This window comes from Archocentrus centrarchus, chromosome 24 (genome assembly GCF_007364275.1).
Source record: "Archocentrus centrarchus isolate MPI-CPG fArcCen1 chromosome 24, fArcCen1, whole genome shotgun sequence".
NCBI classification, from domain to species: Eukaryota; Metazoa; Chordata; class Actinopteri; order Cichliformes; family Cichlidae; genus Archocentrus; species Archocentrus centrarchus.
In genome coordinates, this window is record NC_044369.1 from 3,621,779 (window position 1) to 3,643,466 (window position 21,688).

At 40.9% G+C, this 21,688-nt stretch overlaps 1 protein-coding gene across 1 annotated transcript in view; it reads right to left on the reverse strand.

The window, feature by feature from the left end:
- galnt14 (UDP-N-acetyl-alpha-D-galactosamine:polypeptide N-acetylgalactosaminyltransferase 14 (GalNAc-T14)) overlaps positions 1 to 20,249 on the reverse strand; it is a 222,261-nt gene extending 202,012 nt beyond the window's left edge. Inside the window, exon 1 of the mRNA XM_030721305.1 lies at positions 19,875 to 20,249. Coding sequence (XP_030577165.1) covers positions 19,875 to 20,042 — 168 coding nt within the window. The 5' untranslated portion in view covers positions 20,043 to 20,249. The remainder of the gene's footprint in view (positions 1 to 19,874) is intronic.
- Positions 20,250 to 21,688: the final 1,439 nt, after the last annotated feature.

Consider the following 21,688-nt stretch of genomic DNA (forward strand, 5'->3'; position numbering starts at 1 on the left):
CTTTTTGGAAACACATAGATCTTAAAATTAAGAATTAAGTGTTAAAGTTTCTTGTTTTTTTTCCTTCCTCGTTGTGCTGATACATTCAGCCATTTTTTGTTTTTCTTTTTGAAATTTGCAGGTTTAACGGTTTAAGCTTTGACCCACGACTTGTGGTGAGTGGTCTGTTCTGAACGCTGCTAGTGAATGTGCTCAGTGTTGGGACTATTTCTAGCTGGATACATTTGCTAGTGCAAAGAAATTGTCACACACTTTGTGCTCTAAAATGACACCGTCTACAATTCAGGTGCTGTCGCTGTCACAGATACAGCGCTCCCTCTCCATCTGTCCCTAATCCATCCAGATATCCCAGTGGACAAAAGTCTCAGAAACGTTTTTATCCAATCACAAACTTCACTGGTGACTATAAACTCTTCAGAGTGTGGATACATTGTTTCGGAGGATGCTTAGCAAACACTGCAGAGCAAGAAGTCTGGAAGCACAGCAATAATTCACCCTGTGCAAAAGCCATGAATAAAAACAGACTTAAGAGAAGAGACAAAATACAAAATGTGCTTCTTCCTTCCCTCCATTTCTCTCTGTCATATCCTCTCTATTTTATTTTTCTCTCACACAAAGACTCAGATTCTTTCCTTTCTCTACTTCACCTTTTGTTTTCATCAAGTGTGGCTCAAAAAAAAATATTATTTTTGGTATTTCAACAAAAATTAAATTAAAAACGATGTTGAAACAGCAGCGACACGCTCGCACACACAAACACGGGGCATGGTTATCAAACAACAAACAGGAGAAGTAATAAAAATTAATAACATAGAAGTCTGGGTTTGCTAAAAGAAAAAAAAAAATCCAAGGACAAAATCACAACAACACAGATTCATTATTAAATGTCTTGACAGCAGCAGCGTGTGTTTGCTGTGTGCACTGAGCTCTCAATCTAATCCCTTTCTTTATTGGCCCCAAGCAGGAGGGTCAGTCAGGGAATAAACAATATAGTGTGTGTGTGTGTGTGTGTGTGAGAGAGAGAGAGAGAGAGAGAGTCTTTGTTGTCGAGTAGGAATGAAAATTTAAAATTTTTAAAGGGGAGTTTGGAAGAAGGTGGACGAGGAAAAAGATGATATTGGAGCGCTCGTTTAAATCCCGCTGGTAAAATTGCTTTCTTCACTCTCTTGGCAAGGAGATTAACTGCTAATGGAGAGGATATATCTGCTATTAGCCACAGTAACAACAACAGCAGCAACTGCGACGACACCAACGGCTTGAAAAGTGCAACAGTGATGATGACAACAGCAGTAATACGTACAGCAGGCAGCAGACTCTCCTGTCTGAGCATCACAGCTGACGGCTTTGAAGCAGCACGAGTTTCAGAAAGTGAAGCGGTGGAATTTACTTCAGCTCTGAAATTACAAACGCACCTCAGCTCTTAAAGGGTTGGTGAAATGAACCTTTGCAGACTTGAGACTTGGTGAGATTTTACAGCTCAACATTCAGTCTGTACGGGCACACTGCTCACATACCTGCGCCACAGAGGATTGCGTGGAAATTGTGCTGTTTGCTGTGCAAAAGTCTTGGGTGACCCTCATTTCTTTACATTTGGCTTCCAAGGAGCCAGTTTGTAGCCAGTTCTTCAGACTTTCTGAAGGTCTTTGACAGTTTTTCTGTTGATCTTGGCTACTTTTTTACTCAGTTTCAGTCCAGTCCTCATACCTGACCATTTTCAAAGGAATTAGTTTGTTTGTTAAGCCACTTAACACTGATCTATGAATCATTCAAGCATAAAAAGGCATCTAATTCAAAGGACGAACAAGTGTTGGTCATCAACTACATCTGTGCATGGGCCAAAATTTTTCTCAGCAGACAGTGTGAGGGCCAGAGGCTTTCATAAAGTACAATCAAATTAATACTGTATCCTAAGTAATACATTATCATTTGATATATCAATTTTCATTTCAAATTCATACTATTGTTAATGAATGCAAGTCTTGCACTTACATGTTCTTCTCTGCAGTTGTTCTCATTATAGGTATGATGAGCTCAGGAAACAATAAAATGTTACATGAGAGCAACGAGTTTATCTCTGCACAATCTACTTTTTAAAAGGCGTTTTTGTTGCAGGTTTTTTTTAATGAATATAGAAACATGAAGAGTTCAGATGCAAAACTTTCTAAATCTGCCTCGACTCTTTTCTTTTAAAAGAGCTTTTTTTTTTCTTTAATCTGGACCTTATGGTAAATTTTAGTAATTTCATTTCACAGGTAATGGCGAGGTTCATTTTTTCACAAATGTAAATATAGTAATTTACCTACTTTTAAATAAATTTTTTTTTTTAGGCAAAACCAGCAAAATCTTCGTCCTCTGCCCAGTGTGAATGAAGGCAAAAAGCGCAAATATCAGACTATGATAAAAAGGCACAGATTCACACAGTACGACCACAAAGGCACCAAATTATTATTTTAACAATAGAATAATGGTAGATACTAGCCCGCGGGGTTCGTGACAACCGAGGGGCGGACACATACGGGTGGGAGGGCTGTGACCGCATGCGGGTACACGCCGAGCCACCTACTGTCCGGTCCCCCTTGAGCAGACCGTGTAAGAGACCCTCATAGCAAAGGAGACGGGAGCCCCGCGCAGGCCGGGGAGTACCCTCGGCAGCCGGTAACGATCCTTCCGCAGATTCACCGACAGAAATCTCGTTACGACTTTTCCTTCCTTTACTCAGACAAGTTTGATCGCCGAACATTTTTCTCGACACAGCTTTTAGACTCACCTTCAGCTGTGTTTACAATCTGATCACCGCCAACAAACCCCGGCTCCTCAGTGCAGCCAGAAAATGATTGAAGTCACATGGTTCGATCGTGCATTCTGATTGGTTCTAGGGACATGGAGGCATTTACGGGCACTGGGAAGTGGAGTTTAGAGCCTTTTGATAAATCAGGTATTTAAGGGGTCATGACGCGACATGATTGATTGGCGTATAGTACCAATGGCAGTACTGTTGGGGGGGCGTTGGATGGAAGGCTTTGGTGGGCCGGATGTGGCCCGCGAGCCGCCAGTTGATGTTTCCTGCTCTACATGTTTGATTTTGGCATCAGAAGTCTTCCTGACACAAAAACCAAAGGATTTGCTGCTGGAATTGAACCAGAGGTCTTTTGTTTGTTAAACAAATATGTAAGCCTACACCATGGAGCCACTAGAAAAGCCAGCAAAGAACCAATATTGAATTGTTTCTTTAGGCACTTTGTTACTGGCAGCCTGTTGCAAAAACACACAATTTGTTCCCATTTTTTGAATCTATGAAACAATGCAGTTTATCAGGTGTAAAATTGTATTTTTGCACCAACAAGGTGATTTCCGAAAAGCCGTTAGTCAAAAACTTGGCACATCCTGGAATGCTGTGCAGTGTGGCTTTTTAAAAAATGAGGAAACTGGAAAATTGGTTTGGGGGGCTGCATTTCAGCCAGTGGTGTTGGGGATTTTGTCAAAATTGATAAAGTTATGAAAGCAGAAACTTACCGTCCAATTTTGATCCACCATGCAATACAATCTGGAAAGCATCTGATTGGCAACGGCTTCATTTTTCAGCATGGCAGTGACCCCAAACACACTGCCAATGCAGTAAAAGTGGCTCAAGACATTTGCACAGTACTGTAACTTTCAGCTCTGAAAAGTGAGGTCATGCAGAAATACCTTAAATCTGCATTTCTTTCTAGTGGCCAGCAGGTGGCGACTCAGATTTTTTTGGTCTCAAATACTAATTTTCAGTTTTCCTCAACACAACATGATGTTCATTTTGTAGATGTCCATCTTAATAAAAGTGTAATAGACAAACCAGAAACATGATTCAGGCTGTGGCCACCTTATGACACTGCAGTGTCATCAGTTCCAATCAGACCCGACCCTCGCTCATCGTGTCTCGTTTCAGAGAATGAGGTGGTAACAGCCAAAATGCTCCGGCTGAGGTTCAAAACAGGACTTCATGAAGCACTCAGTAAGGACACAGTTTCTCTCTGTTACAGTGTTACAGGAGTAATAATGACACCTCAGTTCTGTGAACATTTATTCCACAGCAGAACAGTGTCCTGTCCACACCTGCAGCTTATCAGTGCTGCAAATCAGAGCACATAAACCAAACATAACGACTGCAACTTTGCAAACATGAGAATGATGAAAGGCTGCGGCTGCTTGCATGGAAGAGCTCACCGCACAATGCTGTATAAGTACTGATACTAGCTTGTGCTAGCACAGAGGCAGTGACAGGAGAAGCCGACTGTAACTGGCACTGAGTGGAGAAATGACACATTGAGCACAAATGACTGGTGACAGTGAAAACAGCTTGTACTCTGTCTGCTTTAAACCAGTTAATTTGCTCCCTGTCGGCTCACTGTTGTTCTCATTGTTTGTGCGTGTGTGTGTGTGTGTGTATGTGTGCGTATGTGTTGGCTCTTTCTGTGGATCCATTTGTCTCTCTTTACCTCCCGTCCCTTTTTTTGCCTTTTCTTGTTTTTATTCTCATTTTTATTCTCATCTTGCATCGCTCTCCCTTTGTGCCACCTCTTCTATTCTTCATCAGCTTTTCTCTTTCAATCTTATACTGTGATTTTTCTCTACTTTTCTGTCAGTGCTGCTGTTTGGCTCTTTGGTTTTGTTCCCTTCTTTGTTCTCGCTCTCTTTGCCTCTCAGTTTTTGACTTTCTTCTTTAGTTTGTATACTCTCTCTCTCCCTCTCTCTCTCTTATCTTTCTCCCCCCCACTCTTTATCCTCATTTTACCCTCCGCTCTCTATAAACTAGATTGATGGCTCAATCTTACATGCATCAAGGTGAGAATTACAATTTTTGCACCAGCGTGCGTGCACTCACACACACACACACACACACACACACACACACACACACACACACACACACTTATACGCTCACAGAAATGGCAGTAGACAATTACTGCCCTATTCACACACACTCTCCCTTTGCCTCCCACACACACACTCACACACAGATACACACACACACACACACACACACACACACCTTTTCTTGCTCGGGCTAATTTGACATTCACAAAATAACCCGGTTCCTGGCAGAAATCAAGTTTAACGCAGGATATCAGAGAAGATGTAATACTGTGCAAAAGTCTTGAGTTCCCCCTCATTTCTTCATATTTTGCCAGGAGAAAGAGAAAAAGGTGCATTGATTTATTTATTGATTTATTGCATACATGGAAAACGCTGTCAAAAAACCAGAGTTTGCACAATTCTAACAAACTTTAAAGTCAATATTTGGTATGAACACCTTTATTCTTTAACACAAACTGAACTCTCTGAGGCAGCTTTCTTATAATTTCTTTAAGTAGTCTTCAGGAAAAGTTCTCCAGGTTTCCTGAAGGACATTCAAAGCTCTTCTTTGGATGTTTCTGCCTTTTGTTCTGGTCTCTGTCAGGATGATCCAGCACTGCTTCAGTAATGGGCTGGGCTCTGAGGAGGCCAATCCATAACTGATAGTGTCTGTGGTGTGTTTTTCTATCCAGGAAAGCTTTTACTGCATTGGCAGTGTGTTTGGGGTCACTGTCATGCTGAAATATGAAGCCGTTGCCAATCAGATGCTTTCCAGATGATCTTGCACAGTGGATCAAAATCTGATGGTAATTTTCTAGGGTCAGAATTTCATCAATTTTGACAAAATCCCCAAGACCACTGACTGAAATGCAGCCCCAAACCATGACAGCGCCTCCACCATGCTTTACAGATGGCTGTACACACTCACTGTTGTGCCTCTCTCCTGACCTCCTCCTGGAGAGCTGAAGCAGGAATTTCAAATTTGGATTCATCCCTTCCTCAGACCTGTTGCTGCCAGCTTTCAGTCCACATCTTGTGCATACCTCAGCCTTTTTTCTCCCCGTTTCCCTTCCTCGAGAATGGCTTCCTGACAGCCTCCCTTCCCCTGAGACCACTTCTGTGAGGCTCTGCTGAACAGTGGATGGATGAACTGAAACGCTACATGCATCTCTCAGGTCCTGTGTCAGGCCTTTGCTGGATTTTTTCCTTCACTCAGTTTTTAAGTATGCAAACCATACTGAGATATGCCAAGTTTTTGGTGACTGGCTCTTTGGAATTCACCTTGTTGGTGCAAAAATTCTATTTTATGTCTGTATTTTTCATAGATACAAGAAACAGGAACAAATGTCAGGGCTGCTATAAGTGCCTAAAGATACCTTTTCAAATTGATTCTTTGCTAAATTGTCTACTTTATGTCAACACAGCACTGCTTCATTGCTTGAGTTGGATCCTTTTTTGTTTGAATGATTCATAGGTCAGTGTTAGATGAAAGAAAAAAAAACCTTTCCTCTGAAAATGGTCAGGTCCAAGGACTGGACTGAAAATTAGTCCTTAAGGCCACTTTAAAAATTACAAGAAACTCTGACTCTCTGGAAGAAAAATATGAAGAAATGAGACGTTTGCACATTTGTGTATTTACAGTGGTGTGAAAAAGTGTTTGCCCCCTGCCTCATTTCCTGTTTTTTTGCATGTTTGTCACACTTAAGTGTTTCGGAACATCAAACCAATTTAAACAATAGTCAAGGACAACACAAGTAAACACAAAATGCAAGTTGTAAATGAAGGTGTTTATTAGTAAAGGTGAAAAAAAATCCAAACCATCATGGCCCTGTGTGAAAAGTGATTGCCCCCCTTGTTAAAACATACTATAACTGTGGTTTTTCACACCTGAGTTCAATTTCCCTAGCCACACCTAGGCCTGATTATTGCCACACCTGTTCCCAATCAAGACATCACTTAAATAGGAGCTGCCTGACACAGTAAGGTCCACCAGAAGATCCTTGAAAGCTACACATCATGCCGAGATCCAAAGAAATTCAGGAGCAATTGAGAAAGAAAGTAATTGAGATCTATCAGTCTGGAAAGGGTTATAAAGCCATTTCCAAAGCTTTGGGAATCCAGCGAACCACAGTGAGAGCCATTATCCACAAATGGCGAAGACATGGAACAGTGGTGAACCTTCTCAGGAGTGGCCGGCCGCCCAAAATTACCCCAAGGGCGCAGCGACGACTCATCCAAGAGGTCACAAAAGACCCCACAACAACGTCCAAAGAACTGCAGGCCTCACTTGCCTCAGTTAAGGTCAGCGTTCATGCCTCCACCATCAGAAAAAGACTGAGCAAAAATGGCCTGCATGGCAGAGTTCCAAGAAGAAAACCACTGCTGAGCAAAAAGAACATTAAAGCTCGTCTCAATTTTTCCAAAACGCATCTTGATGATCCCCAAGACTTTTGGGACAACATTCTGTGGACCGATGAGACAAAAGTGGAACTCTTTGGAAGGTGTGTGTCCCATTACATCTGGCGTAAAAGGAACACTGCATTTCAGAAAAAGAACATTATACCAACAGTAAAATATGGTGGTGGTAGTGTGATGGTCTGGGGCTGTTTTGCTGCGTCAGGACCTGGAAGACTTGCTGTGATAAATGGAACTATGAATTCTGCTGTCTACCAAGAGATCCTGAGGGAGAATGTCAGACCATCTGTTCGTGTACTCAAGCTTAAACGTACTTGGGTTCTGCAGCAGGACAATGATCCTAAACACACCAGCAAGTCCACCACTGAATGGCTGAAGAAAAACAAAATGAAGACTTTGGAGTGGCCTAGCCAAAGTCCTGACCTGAATCCTATTGAGATGTTGTGGTATGACCTTAAAAAGGCCGTTCATGCTCGAAAACCCTCTAATGTAACTGAATTGGGACAATTCTGCAAAGATGAGTGGGCCAAAATTCCTCCAGAACGCTGTAAAAGCCTCATTGCAAGTTATCGCAGACGCTTGGTTGCAGTTGTTGCTGCTAAGGGTGGCCCAACCAGTTATTAGGTTTAGGGGGCAATCACTTTTTCACACAGGGCCATGATGGTTTGGATTTTTTTTCACCTTTACTAATAAACACCTTCATTTACAACTTGCATTTTGTGTTTACTTGTGTTGTCCTTGACTATTGTTTAAATTGGTTTGATGTTCCGAAACACTTAAGTGTGACAAACATGCAAAAAAACAGGAAATGAGGCAGGGGGCAAACACTTTTTCACACCACTGTACATAAAACTGGGCAGTGACTGCAATCTCCTCAAAACTGTACATTTCTGAACCAAAAACAGGCATATTTTAGGTGTCATGCTGTTATTCACTCCATGACTAAATACTTGTGTCCCACAGATGTCAGTTAGCATCCTGAGTTTAAAGTTTACCTCAGAAAATATTAGACCAATCATAAATAAGTCATCATTTTGGCTCCTCAGACACAAAAACATAGTCTAACCTAACACGCCATAAAAACACACACAACACACAAAAAAGTCAATGGAAGGTCACTGATTCAACACCATTTCCTCAAGCAGAGCAATAATGTAACCATGTGGCAACATGCAGCGGGTTCATGGTTTACTTATGAGAGAGAGAGACCACAGCCTGAGGTGAAGCAACCGAGCTTATTTTAGAGGAACCTGGTTTTATGGGTCACCTGTCCACTGTTATGGGATGTAATGATATCTAGTGTGTAAGAAGTAATGTTAGCACCATCACATAGGTGCAGCTATGGTTCTGAAGTTAGTGCATTGTTAAGTTATTATGTGGTTATTAAGTTACTGCAGTAAGCCATGAAGGGTCTTGATAGGTCTAAGCTGTGCACTGTTGGCCTCAGAGGAAAGTCTTTGGTAAAGTAACACTTGAGCTTCTTTAATTATTTACAGTTTAATTATTTACAGTTTCCATGTGATTATTAAACTTGGCACCCTCCATTTCACTGTTATTTCCTAAAATAATAATCTTTAGGTGTCACTAACACTGCAATTTGGTTTAGCCTCATATTTAATCCAAGTTTTAAAATTAAAATCCTTTTCAATCTGAACTTAATTGTCAAGCCAAAATCCGTTCACCACACACACACACACACACACACACACACACACACACACACACACACACACACACACAGTTACAAATCTGTTAAATATCTTGTTAAGACATCAAGCTCTGTAAATCTGCTCTCTCTGATCCCGACATCAACAAGAATTTAAACGCCTGATTTCCATATTATTTTAAAAAAAAAGTCATTGTGGAACGAAACAGCAGCCATGTGAGTTAAACCCATGAAAACACACACACACACACACACACGTGCATCTGTTGTGTAGCGTGACAAAGTGGTGCATGCCTTATCAGTGACAGTTAATTTCCATTGCACACAGATACACAGACACAACCTAAGTACGTGTAGCACAAGAGAAGATGCGCACACACAAACTGAAACCCACCGACGCTTATATGACACTCGTACGAATATATTATAAATTAAATATCTAATTACATGTTATGAGTTATGATTTACTGACAGTCCTGCTGAGCCTGTATGATGATATATATTAAACCTTTGAGCCTTTCCCAGACTCTGTTTATCTGTGTGTGTGTGTGTGTGTGTGTGTGTGTGTAAGAAACAAACACACACACACACACACACACACACAGTATGTGTATAATTTTGCAGTCAAAGATGCTTGATTATGCTGCATCCTCATCTTAAAAAATCCAATTTATGCTGATTCTTGCTGTTTTTTTTAGTTATGTTTTTTTTAAGCTCCTGAATCATTTATAAGGTAAAATGGAATTAGGAGAGGGAAATGTAAAATACCCTTTCTTGTGCTTCTTATAGCCGGGATGGTATTTTGATAGCAAATTGTATGTGTGTGTATAACATCTGAGCAACTGCTCAAAGCCACGAAGAAGCAAAACAAGCGCTCACTTGCACTGGTGTCTAAAATGCTTCCATAACTTACCTGCTGTTTCTTTACAATTAAAAAATTTAAGTCTGCCTGCAGTCACATAACCTCTGACCCCTGAGCTGATCACTGCATCAGAACAAAACTGCCATTTAAAAACAAACAACTAGTGGAAGCTGCCGGGTCGACGTAACGAAGCAAAATGTTCATTTTTCTGAGTCTGAGTGAAAAACACCAACATTTCACATTTTACCGAGTAATACAGGTCGCAATTCTCTCTGTAAGAAGAGAAAAAAAAAACAAACAAAAAAACTCAAAACAAAATGTCAAAATTTGAAATGAAAATTAACCAGATGCACCAATGTATGTATATATTTTTATACATGCTATTTTTTGTATATTTTACACATTGTTTATTTCTGTATATCTCTTGATTATATTGATCATACTAGATTATAATATTTTCATAATATTTTTATTTTAGAGAGTTTGATTTTCTGTTACATGGCACTGAACAGGAGTGGCCCTCCAATCTCATTGTACATCCTGTATAATGACAATAAAGGCATTCTATTCTATTCTATTCTATTCTATTCAAAACAAAGAGAAATAACAGATGGGCATAATTCCCCGTTTTGGCAATCAATCAAAATCACAAATTGTAAATGAATTCTTTCCCGAGTTTCAGAATTATGAGTGATTCTGTGCTGCTGTTTTCTCTTCACTGGTACCAAAATATATTTTAAAAATGAATCTTGAAAGATGTTGTGAGGCCTTCGGTGACTAAGCCTCGCAGGTAAGTCAATATTCCCTGTTGCTGCTGTACAGTAAAGACTTCACAGCAGCATTTCCTTGTTTTGTTTAATATCTCATATTTTTAGCTACATTTGATCTGATGTGAAACAGATAGGCTAGAATATGAACCAGTATACTAAACAAAACAGAAACACGGCGACTGATTTACACCAAACCGCCAGATATCCAATCTGACCGCGTTGGCACCTTACAGTATTCTGACATGGATCTCTGCTGGGCTTAAATATTTAGCTTCACTTTTCTCATTATCATTAATACAAGAACAAAAGGCTGAAAATATAAAACAGTGTATGTAAAAATATAAAATGAATATAAAATGTTAGGGCTGAAAGATAAAAAAGCAGTAACAAAATAATTTTAATCATTTATTTTCATAACCTATTAGTAAAATGCCTTGATTCAATTAAAATTGAAGTAAAGTGTTTCAAAGGCCTGAACTGGTGCTCTTTTACCTCCACTGACAGCAGCAGTTATCACAAAACCCCCAAAATTAACACTTCTGATTGATTGGTTGGCATCACGAAAAGACCAAAAAGAAAAAAGCGAGGTGACTTTGGCGATTCATCGGCCGCTGTGGCTGCTGAACCTCGGTTAGGTTCATTTCCACAGTGCAAAGTGTGTTTCACAAATGAGTCCTCCGGTGCCAGAGGCCAGTCTAGTTAGCCAACCTGTAGGCCCTGCTGAACTGAGTGCTTCATATAAAACATTATTATTATTATTCCCTCCCTGGGAGCTGGTTATAGCTGCTCTGAAAACTCATTTCCCTCTCCTCTTGTCCATGTGAATACCTCCTGATAGGGAGAGGGAAGGAGAAAGGAACAATAACTGCATTTCATATGACAGGGAAATGAATAATTTCAACTGCGTGTGTGCATTCAGTTTGTGTGTGCGTGTGTGTGTGTGTGCGTTCTTGTGTTATTTAGTGGAGTGTACAGTACTGTGTGTGAGTGTGCCTCGTGCCATTGTGGAGCGATTGGGCGTTGTGATACACGAGGCGAACACGGTGACTGGAGCATCGATCTTGTTTTCTTGAGAAAGAAAAGAGAGAAACTGAGACAGAAGTCAGATGGAAAGAAAAATCCATGCAAAGAAAGCTGCAATGAAGACATGAGCACAGAAAATGATGACTGTTTTAAAAATGATGCTATGAAGAAGAATATTCTGCAAATTCATTTTGTAAATCTGGATGAATACTGTAGAGTTTGTGTTATGAACCATCATGGAAAATTTTAAGGTTTTTCCCAACTTCCCTGTTTCCCTCAACAACAAAAAATTTGGATTTTTCTATTTTGCTTCTGGATTTGTGTAAAAAAAATACTTTCATCGCTGCATTTGTGGGTTATGATGTTAGCAGATGACACACTGTGATGGAGGTATGCTCTGGAGAGAAGAGGAATGAAAGCCAATAGAAGCAAAACACAATAGATGTGTGTGAATGAGAGAGAGGCAGTTAAGACCTCAGGAGTAGAAGCAGTGAAGGTGGAGTTTAAACACCTGTCAGCTGCATCCAAAGCAACAGTTAGAGCACAGGAGAGGTGAAGAAGAGAGTGCAGGCCAGGTGGAGCAGGTGGAGATAAGATTTGTGACAGAAATATAAAAGATATTATAGTAGTGAGACCTGCTGTGATATATGTTTGGAGGCAGTGACACTAACAAACAGGAGGCCGAGGTGGACGTGACAGAGTTGAAGATTAGAAATAAGTACCTCAGACGGATGGTTCAGGTTGAGCAGTTTGGAGACAATGTTAAAGAGGCAAGGTTGAGATGGTTTGGACATGTGCAGAGGAGGGATAGTGGATATATCAGACAATGGATATTGAAGATGGAGCTCCCAGACAGGTGGAAAAGAGGAAGACCACAGAGAAGATTCATGGATGTAATAAGGGAGGGCATGCAGAGGGTTGGTGTGCAAGAAGAGGATGCTGGGGAAAGGGTGAGATGGAGGCAGATGAACTGCTCTGGAGAGCCCTAAAGGGTGCAGCTGAAGAAGAAGAAGGAAGAAGAACATACATTAGTGGCCTAATACTTCCAAACCAGATGTTGGCAGGGAAGGAGATAGCTGGTTTGGCCCCTTTTACTAATAAAACTCCGTCAAACTTCCCAGATTAAATGGTCACTACTGAGGTGCGTGCATGTGGTGATTTTCATATCATCATTCCAACCTTTCAATCAATCTCTTCTTTAATTGATCATTCATAGAAATTGCAGAACAGACCGAGCTGTTCTGCATTTCTGGTATCAGGGAGGACGCATTTGCACAATTAAGGCAAAGCTTGCTAACAAATATCTGGGTAATAGCAGCAGGTGTAGTAACTCGAGATCAAACAGGACAGCAATACTGATCCACCCCCCAAAAAAACTGCACACACAAAAACTGTTCAATGGCCAAACTCCACGATTAGTAACACCTTTTCTTCAATTATTTGCTAACATGTTTAATATTGTTAACAGACCTTTGCTTATAATTTACATCGACTTTAATTACCACTCCTCAAAAACTTTAAACAGAGCAAACAAACACTGAAGGCTGGCACGTTCGTAAAGTGTCAGGAAGCACCAACATAAGGCACCAGCTCTAACAATCTGTTAGACATAGGGATGGTTTCAGTTACAATGTGTTCATCTTTTAAAGAGAGAGAATCTTCAGTGAGATGACTGTAATTCAGTGAATAATGTACTACCTGCAGAAATCATTTCTATCTGGTCCAAATCTGATCAACATCGTGCCCTGGGACGCTTGACATTCCTCCATCAAAGAGAGAGAGAGGCGCAGTGAGGCAGAGTGTCCTTCAGTATTCAAAGAACCAACAGATTGTTTCCTCTCATGTTTGGATTTCTGAAGGCAGAAACTCCATAAAGACCCCCTGCCAACGTGCCTGAGGACACAGGCACACTCCAACCACGCTGCTTCAAAGGCTCTCCAAAAGCTCTCTCAGTGTGTGTGTGTGTGTGTGTGTGTGTGTGTGTCCATGTGTGGGATCCCGTGTGCAAGAAACACCAGTTTTCTGTATGTAGATGAGGGTGTGATTCTGCATATAAGCACTTCTCCGTGTGTGTGTTTGTGTGTGCGTGCCTCTGTGTGTGCAAACAGTGCAGGAGCACCCTTCCTTGTACAGGAAGTAGTCGTGCTAGGTAAACAGGAGCGCAGGCTAATCCTGTGAGGAATGGGAATTCTGCATTAGCATTTGAATAGCACACAGCAGCACAAGTATTGCTGACAAAACACACACACACCCGCTGTCCTGGCATACACTCACACAAATGTAAGACATATATTGCAAAAACTGAAGAGGAATATTTATTAGGAGCCTCAAACAAGCAGCTTAAAGGTTCCTTCTGAGTAAAAAATGGCTACCTGCTGATTGCTTTTACATGTAAGCCTGACCTGCCTGACATTTACACACCTGTGCACATGCACACCTGTGAGCAACCATAGGTTCACAGGCACATTAATAATACAGTTGCACTGTAATTAGGTCAATAATGAGGGTACAACCCTATGCAAACATGATTGCATGCAGGTTTGAGTCATCACAGGAACATGCATGTTTGTGTAAAAATCCTGCTTTTCCTATTTCCAATGTGCAACTACGATTATGATTAATTTTCATAAAGAGAAAGAATAAAGTTACAGAAGTGTCGTGTTTTGCACTTGTATTCTGGCCTTCCAAGAATTCATGAGAATAACGTGCATTTCTACAGCCTGAACCTTCCTTCGGTTTTGTTTTTTGGGGTCATTGTTCCTGCCCCCAAGAAGTTCCTGCTTCAGTGGTGAAACTATCAGGGTGGAGTTTGAAGAGCCGAGTGCCAGGCACAAGCCTTGAGACTGCTTTAATTTACATAAAAATAAACATTGTTTGCCAATATTGCAACAAACCTACAAAAAATTAAACAGTGAAAAAGAAAATTAACAAAATTGTTATATTAATTGAACATTTGGTCAACAAAAAGTCACAATGTGCAAAGATTAAATAGTAATAAGTCAAATGCAATGATAGTCACACTGGAGAAAACAGTAGAGACCACACCACAAGGAAAATTATTGAGCCCACATGCAGTGAACTTGGGATCTCATTGCCTTTGAAATGGTTGCGTCAAAGATGGGGACCATTTGCAGTCAGTTACCATCTTCAACGTGACTTCAGTGCATCAAGAAACACCAATAAGATGGAGTCAGTCTATCAGCTTGCGATGGAATGGGGTCGATTACGGAGTTACACGCAATCTGTTTGTAGTAATGCGGCAACTAACTGTATTAAACTGGTTCAAAAAAAATTATCTGAAACAAATACAGAAATTTCTCCGCAAATAGTGACGCAGTTCTTGCAGGACAGCAGTTTAACTGAAAAAATTACACGAGCGCCCAGCAGCCGTGCTTATATATAGGAATTCAACCAAAATACAACCAGTTGGCAACACATTGCAGATGAGATTCACTCATCGATGCAGACTGACTCACACTGATTGCCACATGCTGGAAATCTGTAGTAATAAATCAGCAGTAATAAATCAGCAGTTATTTGCAAACCTTCCCCAATGTGTCTGAGAGCATTTGTAGTCAGTCTGAGTCAGACTGTCAGTGTTTGGAGACAGGTTGCCTACCACTGGGCAACCTGTACAATCACCTTGCGATCAAAAGTGGTCACTCAGAGGTTCAGGGTGTTGCATAGTTAACCCATGTGTGAACAGCATGTCACTGCAACTACTTGCAATTGATGAAAAAACTAAGAAACTAATGCTTGTTTTCCTAATTGCAAGAAGGTTGCTGTCTTATTTTTACGCTAATGTAACTGCTAACATATGCACACACCCATTTGTCAGTACGTACCATTCATGCAGGCTGCCTGCACAGTCATAAATTTTACACTGCACGTTGACAGTTTGCGGATAGACAAAATCATCTTGCATGCAGACACAGAAAGCATATTTTGAGCTTAATGGGACTGCTAGCAGAGTGTAACATCAAATATTGCACAAAAAGAATTACACAGAATTAAAAATATCAAACTAAGAAGTTTCTGTTAAGCAAAATTCCTCAGACAAGTTTCTGTTTTTATAGATACTTCTGGTTGGAGTCCAAATGTTTTTCTCTCTAATTAAGACTGTATCACTTCCCTAGTGCTCCTGTTTAAACTTGCATTTGGATAATACACCACCACATTAGAAAGAGCCAAATATATTCTTTTTTAAAGATACAAGCAGACTGTGCGCATGGTAATGATGATACCAGGCGAATCCGTACCTACAGATTTACACTGGGTGTGAAAAACTGTAGGATTAAGTTGGCAAGTCTGTATCTGGCTGGGTATTAGCCGAGGTGCATTTCAGCATGTGTGTCCTGACTTGAAAATGATACATTCACTTGCACACAACCCACACACACACACACACACACACACACACACACACACACACACACACACACACACTGTTCTGCTGAATGAACAGAGATTCTCTCATTAGCTTGTAGGCTCACAGCTTACAGAACAAGTCCACACAAGACGACACCGTCTTTTTTTTCTTCTTCTTCTTTTGATGGGCTAAAGTGGTTGCAGCTGTTTCTATCCCTCCAACTGAAGTAGTTTAATTATATTTCAGATTTCATATTTGAGGCATTTAGCTGAGAATCTTATCCAGGTCAACTTACAATGAGAGCGAGAGCAGATTAAGCTTTATTGCCTGAATTATCAGCCGTTTGAAAACACCTATTCACACAAAATTAAGGCACGCCTAAAAATTAAGACAGTGTGATTCTTGTTTACATTATTGTTGATGTTAGAGCCTTTTTGACATGCTTTACATAAATATTTGTCAAACATTACAGCAATTTTGGAAGTCGGCTCCTTAAGGGTTTCTTCTAACGCATAATCAATTTGATCATCACTGATTAAAATGGATAAACAGACTGAACTCAGCTCTGCCTGCCCATAAGGCCGTGCAGAGGTTCATGCTTCTGCAGATCATCTGACCACCATCACCCATCTGATCAGCTGTTCCTCACTTGTCACTAGATAGTCCGTCCATTTTCCAGCCCTTATCCAAGTTATGGTCATCCACTCACCATTTCATCCTCTACATAGTGTTTGCAAGGTAATACAGGGCTTAGACCCTCAATGATGCTGTTTTTTGGATGAACATACTTTTTAATTGGCATATGTCTCTACATTGTTAAAATACACAAAGATATTCTAATCCATATCCATACACCATCTGTGTGCACCAAACTTTATTTACAGCATACTTCAGCTGAACCGAATCCACCTACAAAGGCAGGATGGAGAGCGCAGCTGTAACTGTGCTTTTCTACATCTCCAATATATTAATTTCAAACATCTTCAAAGCAGCCAAATACAATAAAATAACAGTTTGATTTTTACAGCAGCAGCAGCTTCACCGCTGTTAATGCTTGTGTGCAAAGATTTCATAAGGAAGCTACGTAACAACACATCTGGAACGTATTTACAATTTAGACTGAAAAGTCTCAAATGTGTTTCTTGTGGGTTTTTTTTACTAATATACAGTAAAATTTAGTGTTTTTAATCCTGCTGCTAATGCAGAGGAGGAAACAAGCCGCTGCACCACTGAGACGTCTGAGGAGTCTTACACTCACTTCTCAACAGGTAAGAAAATCACATTAGCACACCGCATCACATTTCTTTAACAGATACCGAGGTTGCAATGCATGATGGTTTCTTTCGATAGATGTACTTTATAGCTTCTGTGCACCATTTCCTGGTTTGTCACACGGTGATTTTGTAGCATCCTACACAGAGGATGAAATTTACAGTTGAGATTTCAATCAGCACTTTGACATTGCTGACTGAATGTATAGTGCACGCTATATATTGAAGAGGCATGTGGACACAGCCCCAGTATCTATAAGAGATCATCTTATAGATACTGCAACTTTTTAAGCCCCAAGCAGCGCAATTAAATGTAAAATATTTGGCCTGATCACCTCATGTAGTCAAAGAAGAAGCACCACATCTCGTGCTTTGCTCTTTGTGTACCTTCCTGCAGGGATATCATGCTACTTCAAAACACTCAAATAGAGACATCCTTGCACAGGTAACAGCATGTCACCCATTCACACTGCACTACGTGTGGGTCAAGTTTGATTAAACGCTTTCTGAAACAGGAAGTCAAACCCCCACAATGGAGTTCAGCTACATTTCCAGTTGCTACACATCACTGACAGTGCCCACAAGTGGCAGCAGACAGCTACAACAGGTGGACATGGGTCTCCAATGCTTTGCATAGCACCACCACACAACTGTGCCATCAGCTAAACACAAACATCATCAGCTGCTGTTTCAAATAGTTTGGATTGGAGTTTGAATTATTATACAGTTATTACACACAGAGGTAAAAAATCTAAAGTGCTGCCTGAACAGCTGAAAACTTTTCTCACACTACATCTGAATCTGAAAGTATGCATTTTAACCCGACCTCTCGAGTCAACACTCAGAACAGCTCAGTTCAGTACCTGCTGCTGTGGGTTTCAGAGCAATCCCACAGCACAGTGTTAAGACTGCTCTGTTTATACAGCATGACCTGAAGCTTTTGCACAAGCTCCAAATCCACTGCACTATAACAGATCACACATATACTCGCAAAAATAAACACACACCGCAGGTGGTCTCACTGCAACGTGGGTTTCTGCTGTGTGCTCAGACCTTTCTGAAAGCTTCCATTCAGCACTTAGCACGCGTTTTAGCAACGAGCAAACATTAACGAGAGCCTCGGCGAGGTCAGAGGTCCACGTGCTGCTGATGAGGAACAAATAACGGGATTCAAGTGCATACATATTAATTTCAGGAAAATACAAGAAACACAACAGCTCATAGGAGAGCTTTCCTACTTCATATGCAGCATTTATTTTTGTATTTTTGCAGTTTCTATAAACACATGTTCCTCTGACACAGACTGCTGAGTCCCAGCGTGTGGTGAAGATGCTGAATCTGTAGCAGAAACGCTCCACACATCCATACCAGAGACTCATCTAAAATTCTTACATCCTGGATTCTTGTTCCTTAGATTTTTTTCAGCTGAAGTGCTTTTTTCTGTTGCGCCTCACAACAAAACAAATTCCTGAGTGAGAACTCGTTTTATTATTAACCTAAGAGGTGGAGGAGCACACCACTAACTGCTGCATCAGGTTCACTTTCAGATCATCTCCACACTCCCGTACACTCTTTACAAAAGGTCAGCTGCAATCTATCAGGGGCATACAATAACATTCCCACACAGAATAATGTGTTCTTACTAAATTCATCCAGCAGCCCTGCTAATTATTTGTGTTTACACCACTTTACTCCAAGTCCTGATCGCACAATATTTATTCAAAAATTTAGGCTATTACAGGATTGTGGTGTGTACGCGGGTGCCGGCAGCTCAGAGTAACAAGGTAAGAGAGACAGGATCAATACATTTATCCCCTCAGTCACAGTGAACATGCTGCGGGTCTTTTGCATAACAGGCATCCCGCAGTGCGTGCAGGGCACAGGCATCAAGCTGGGTCGAAAATGAACCCAATTATCTTCAAAGGAACCGCTGCAATCTGATAATGAAATTAAACAATGATAAGAGCTGTGATAGTGCATACTGAGGGAACAATAGTAGCCTACTGCAAAAAGAAACAAAATTAAAAATGACAAATTGAGTATTACCTCATAATCTACGGAGCTGCTACGGACAGGAATATTGTAAGATTAGTGACAATAATACAGCGTTCCCACATGTTTACTAATACCAAAGATAAATCTGCAGATGATAAAACTTTTAAACTTACAGCACAGCAGACAAATCTGGCACCTTTGGTGAGATTTGGTCACAAACTGTGTCGAGATTTTGTGACAGTAATTAAATTTTAGCTCTTTTATGTTTTTGACTCCACTGTGCGTCCAAAGGTTGTTTTTCTTTTTACAGGTGAAGAATTTACCTTAAAAACTTTAAAGTATCCACTTAGGAGAAAGTGCAGTGACTCAAACTGCTCGTTAGAGATCTTTAGTTTCACCTGCGCTCTCACATTAACTTTTTTTCCCTCCTTGAACTTCACCGGTTATAGTTTGACTCAAACAGACTTTTTCAGTCTGGACGGTTAATTTGATGCTGTTTTCCTGATTGCATCACCAGCTGTTTTCCTCGGGATTTGTTGACATTAAGGGTTCATGTAGCCACCCGAACCAGCGTGACTGTTATGAACTCCTCAGACACTGGAAGTCCATTTCACCCTCTGTTTATGTCTAACGCGCGGACACGACACGAGTGGCGGTCATAGCTTTACTTCACCTGGTTGTCGGCTCTCTCTCCGCCTCCTGCTACTCCTCCTCCACCTGCTCCTGCTCCGGTACTGAGCTCCGGCAACCTCCTCCGGCTCAACACCAGCAGGTAAACCAGCGCTCCCAGCCACACCAGCACCGCCACGGCCACCGCCAGCCTCCGACAGAGTCGCTTCATTTTCCGGTCAGGAGGAACCGGCGGCGCCCGCAGCCCGGCTGCTGTCAGAAGTCCATTTCAGGGGAGCGAGAAAACAAGTAAAACAAGCACACTAAGCAGACAACCTCCACTAACTGACAAAACACAAGCGTGCCCGGTCCCGCTGACTGTACAACACTGGCTACACACCGTGCGCTCTCTCACTCCCGCTCCCTCAACTCACAGAGGCTCGAGCGCTTCCGTGACACGCCTGACAGCCGTAAGCGCGTGCATTTGTGTGCGCGTGTGTGTGTGTGTTAGGGAATCAGTGTGTTTCGCTGAGGGAGTCCTGGACCCTCCTGAAGGTTTGACTGGGAGAGCATGGAGCTCCACCTGGCGACACCCGCAACTACTCCACTAAAGTGGAACCTGAACCAAAACAACGAGGAGGAAGAAGAGCGAGGAAAACAGACTGAAAACAAAAGGAGAGCGATTAGAAATTCGTCAGCTGTTAAGGAAACATCACAAATATTGACTAGTCGAGCTTGTAAAAGGTGTGGGCATAGATTTCCTTATTTCCCTGCTCTGTATGATTGCTTATTGTGTTTCTGTTGCACACTTTTGGATTTTGCAGGTTTTGGTCAGCCACGTTAACCGAGTCTGAATATCAGAAGATTAGCCTAAAATTAAAACAGCAGTTAGTTGCAGCTTTTGACAAGTGTGAAGAACGAGAAACTAATATGAAGTATTGCTTAAAGGCGCTTTTTGTAATTAACCAAATTTAATTAAAACATTTACCACCAGGGGGCAGAGTTTTACAGTTTCCCTTTTTTGAAGTTACTTTCAGGGACTCTCTTTCATGGTGGCTCCCCTCAGTGGGTATCTCCACATGTTTGATCTGGTCAGTTTTACACCAGAAGTAAGTGGTCGTGAGATGTTTTGTATTCATGGGCACTTCTAAATAAATTCACAGCGTGGTGTAATGTGGAGCGATATCGTGCTTATTTTTAATCACACCCAGAAAAAGTAAAGGGCAGAAAGTTTGATGATTCGGGTTTGAACCCCTTTGCTTTGCAACTGTACTTCCACATCAGTGTCACTACTTTCCCTCCCTCATCGTCTGTCTTTCCTCTTCGTCTCGCACTGGATTCAAAGAAGAACAGAATAGAATAGAATAGAATGCCTTTATTGTCATTATACAGGATGTACAATGAGATTGGAGAAGACTGGATACTCCATTGACTCACTGCGCCATCCTTTGTTAGGAGTTGGTATTACACTATTACACTAAGTACAGCCTGGCTCTAGTTCAACTTCAGTTGATACCTCTTAGATGTCATAGATGATGCATGGAAATCTTGGATATAAAGTCAATATGAGCACAGAATTTACAATTAGTATCTTTTAAATATAGTAAATAAATAATACAAGCCATAAATATTTATAATTTATATTTATACATATTTATAATAAATATTTATAATAAATATCCATGCAAGGTCTCTTTTAGGCATCAAGATTAAGCCATGATTCAGACTGTAACTGGGTCTGTACATCCCCTTGTCCTGGGTGATTTTCTATCCATAAAATTAGTTCAATAAATTTGTGTTATTACTGCATTAGTGCTATATGCAACCATGTTATGTCCCATTTCAACTGAGTGACTTTCCAGTATGTAGACCCAATAA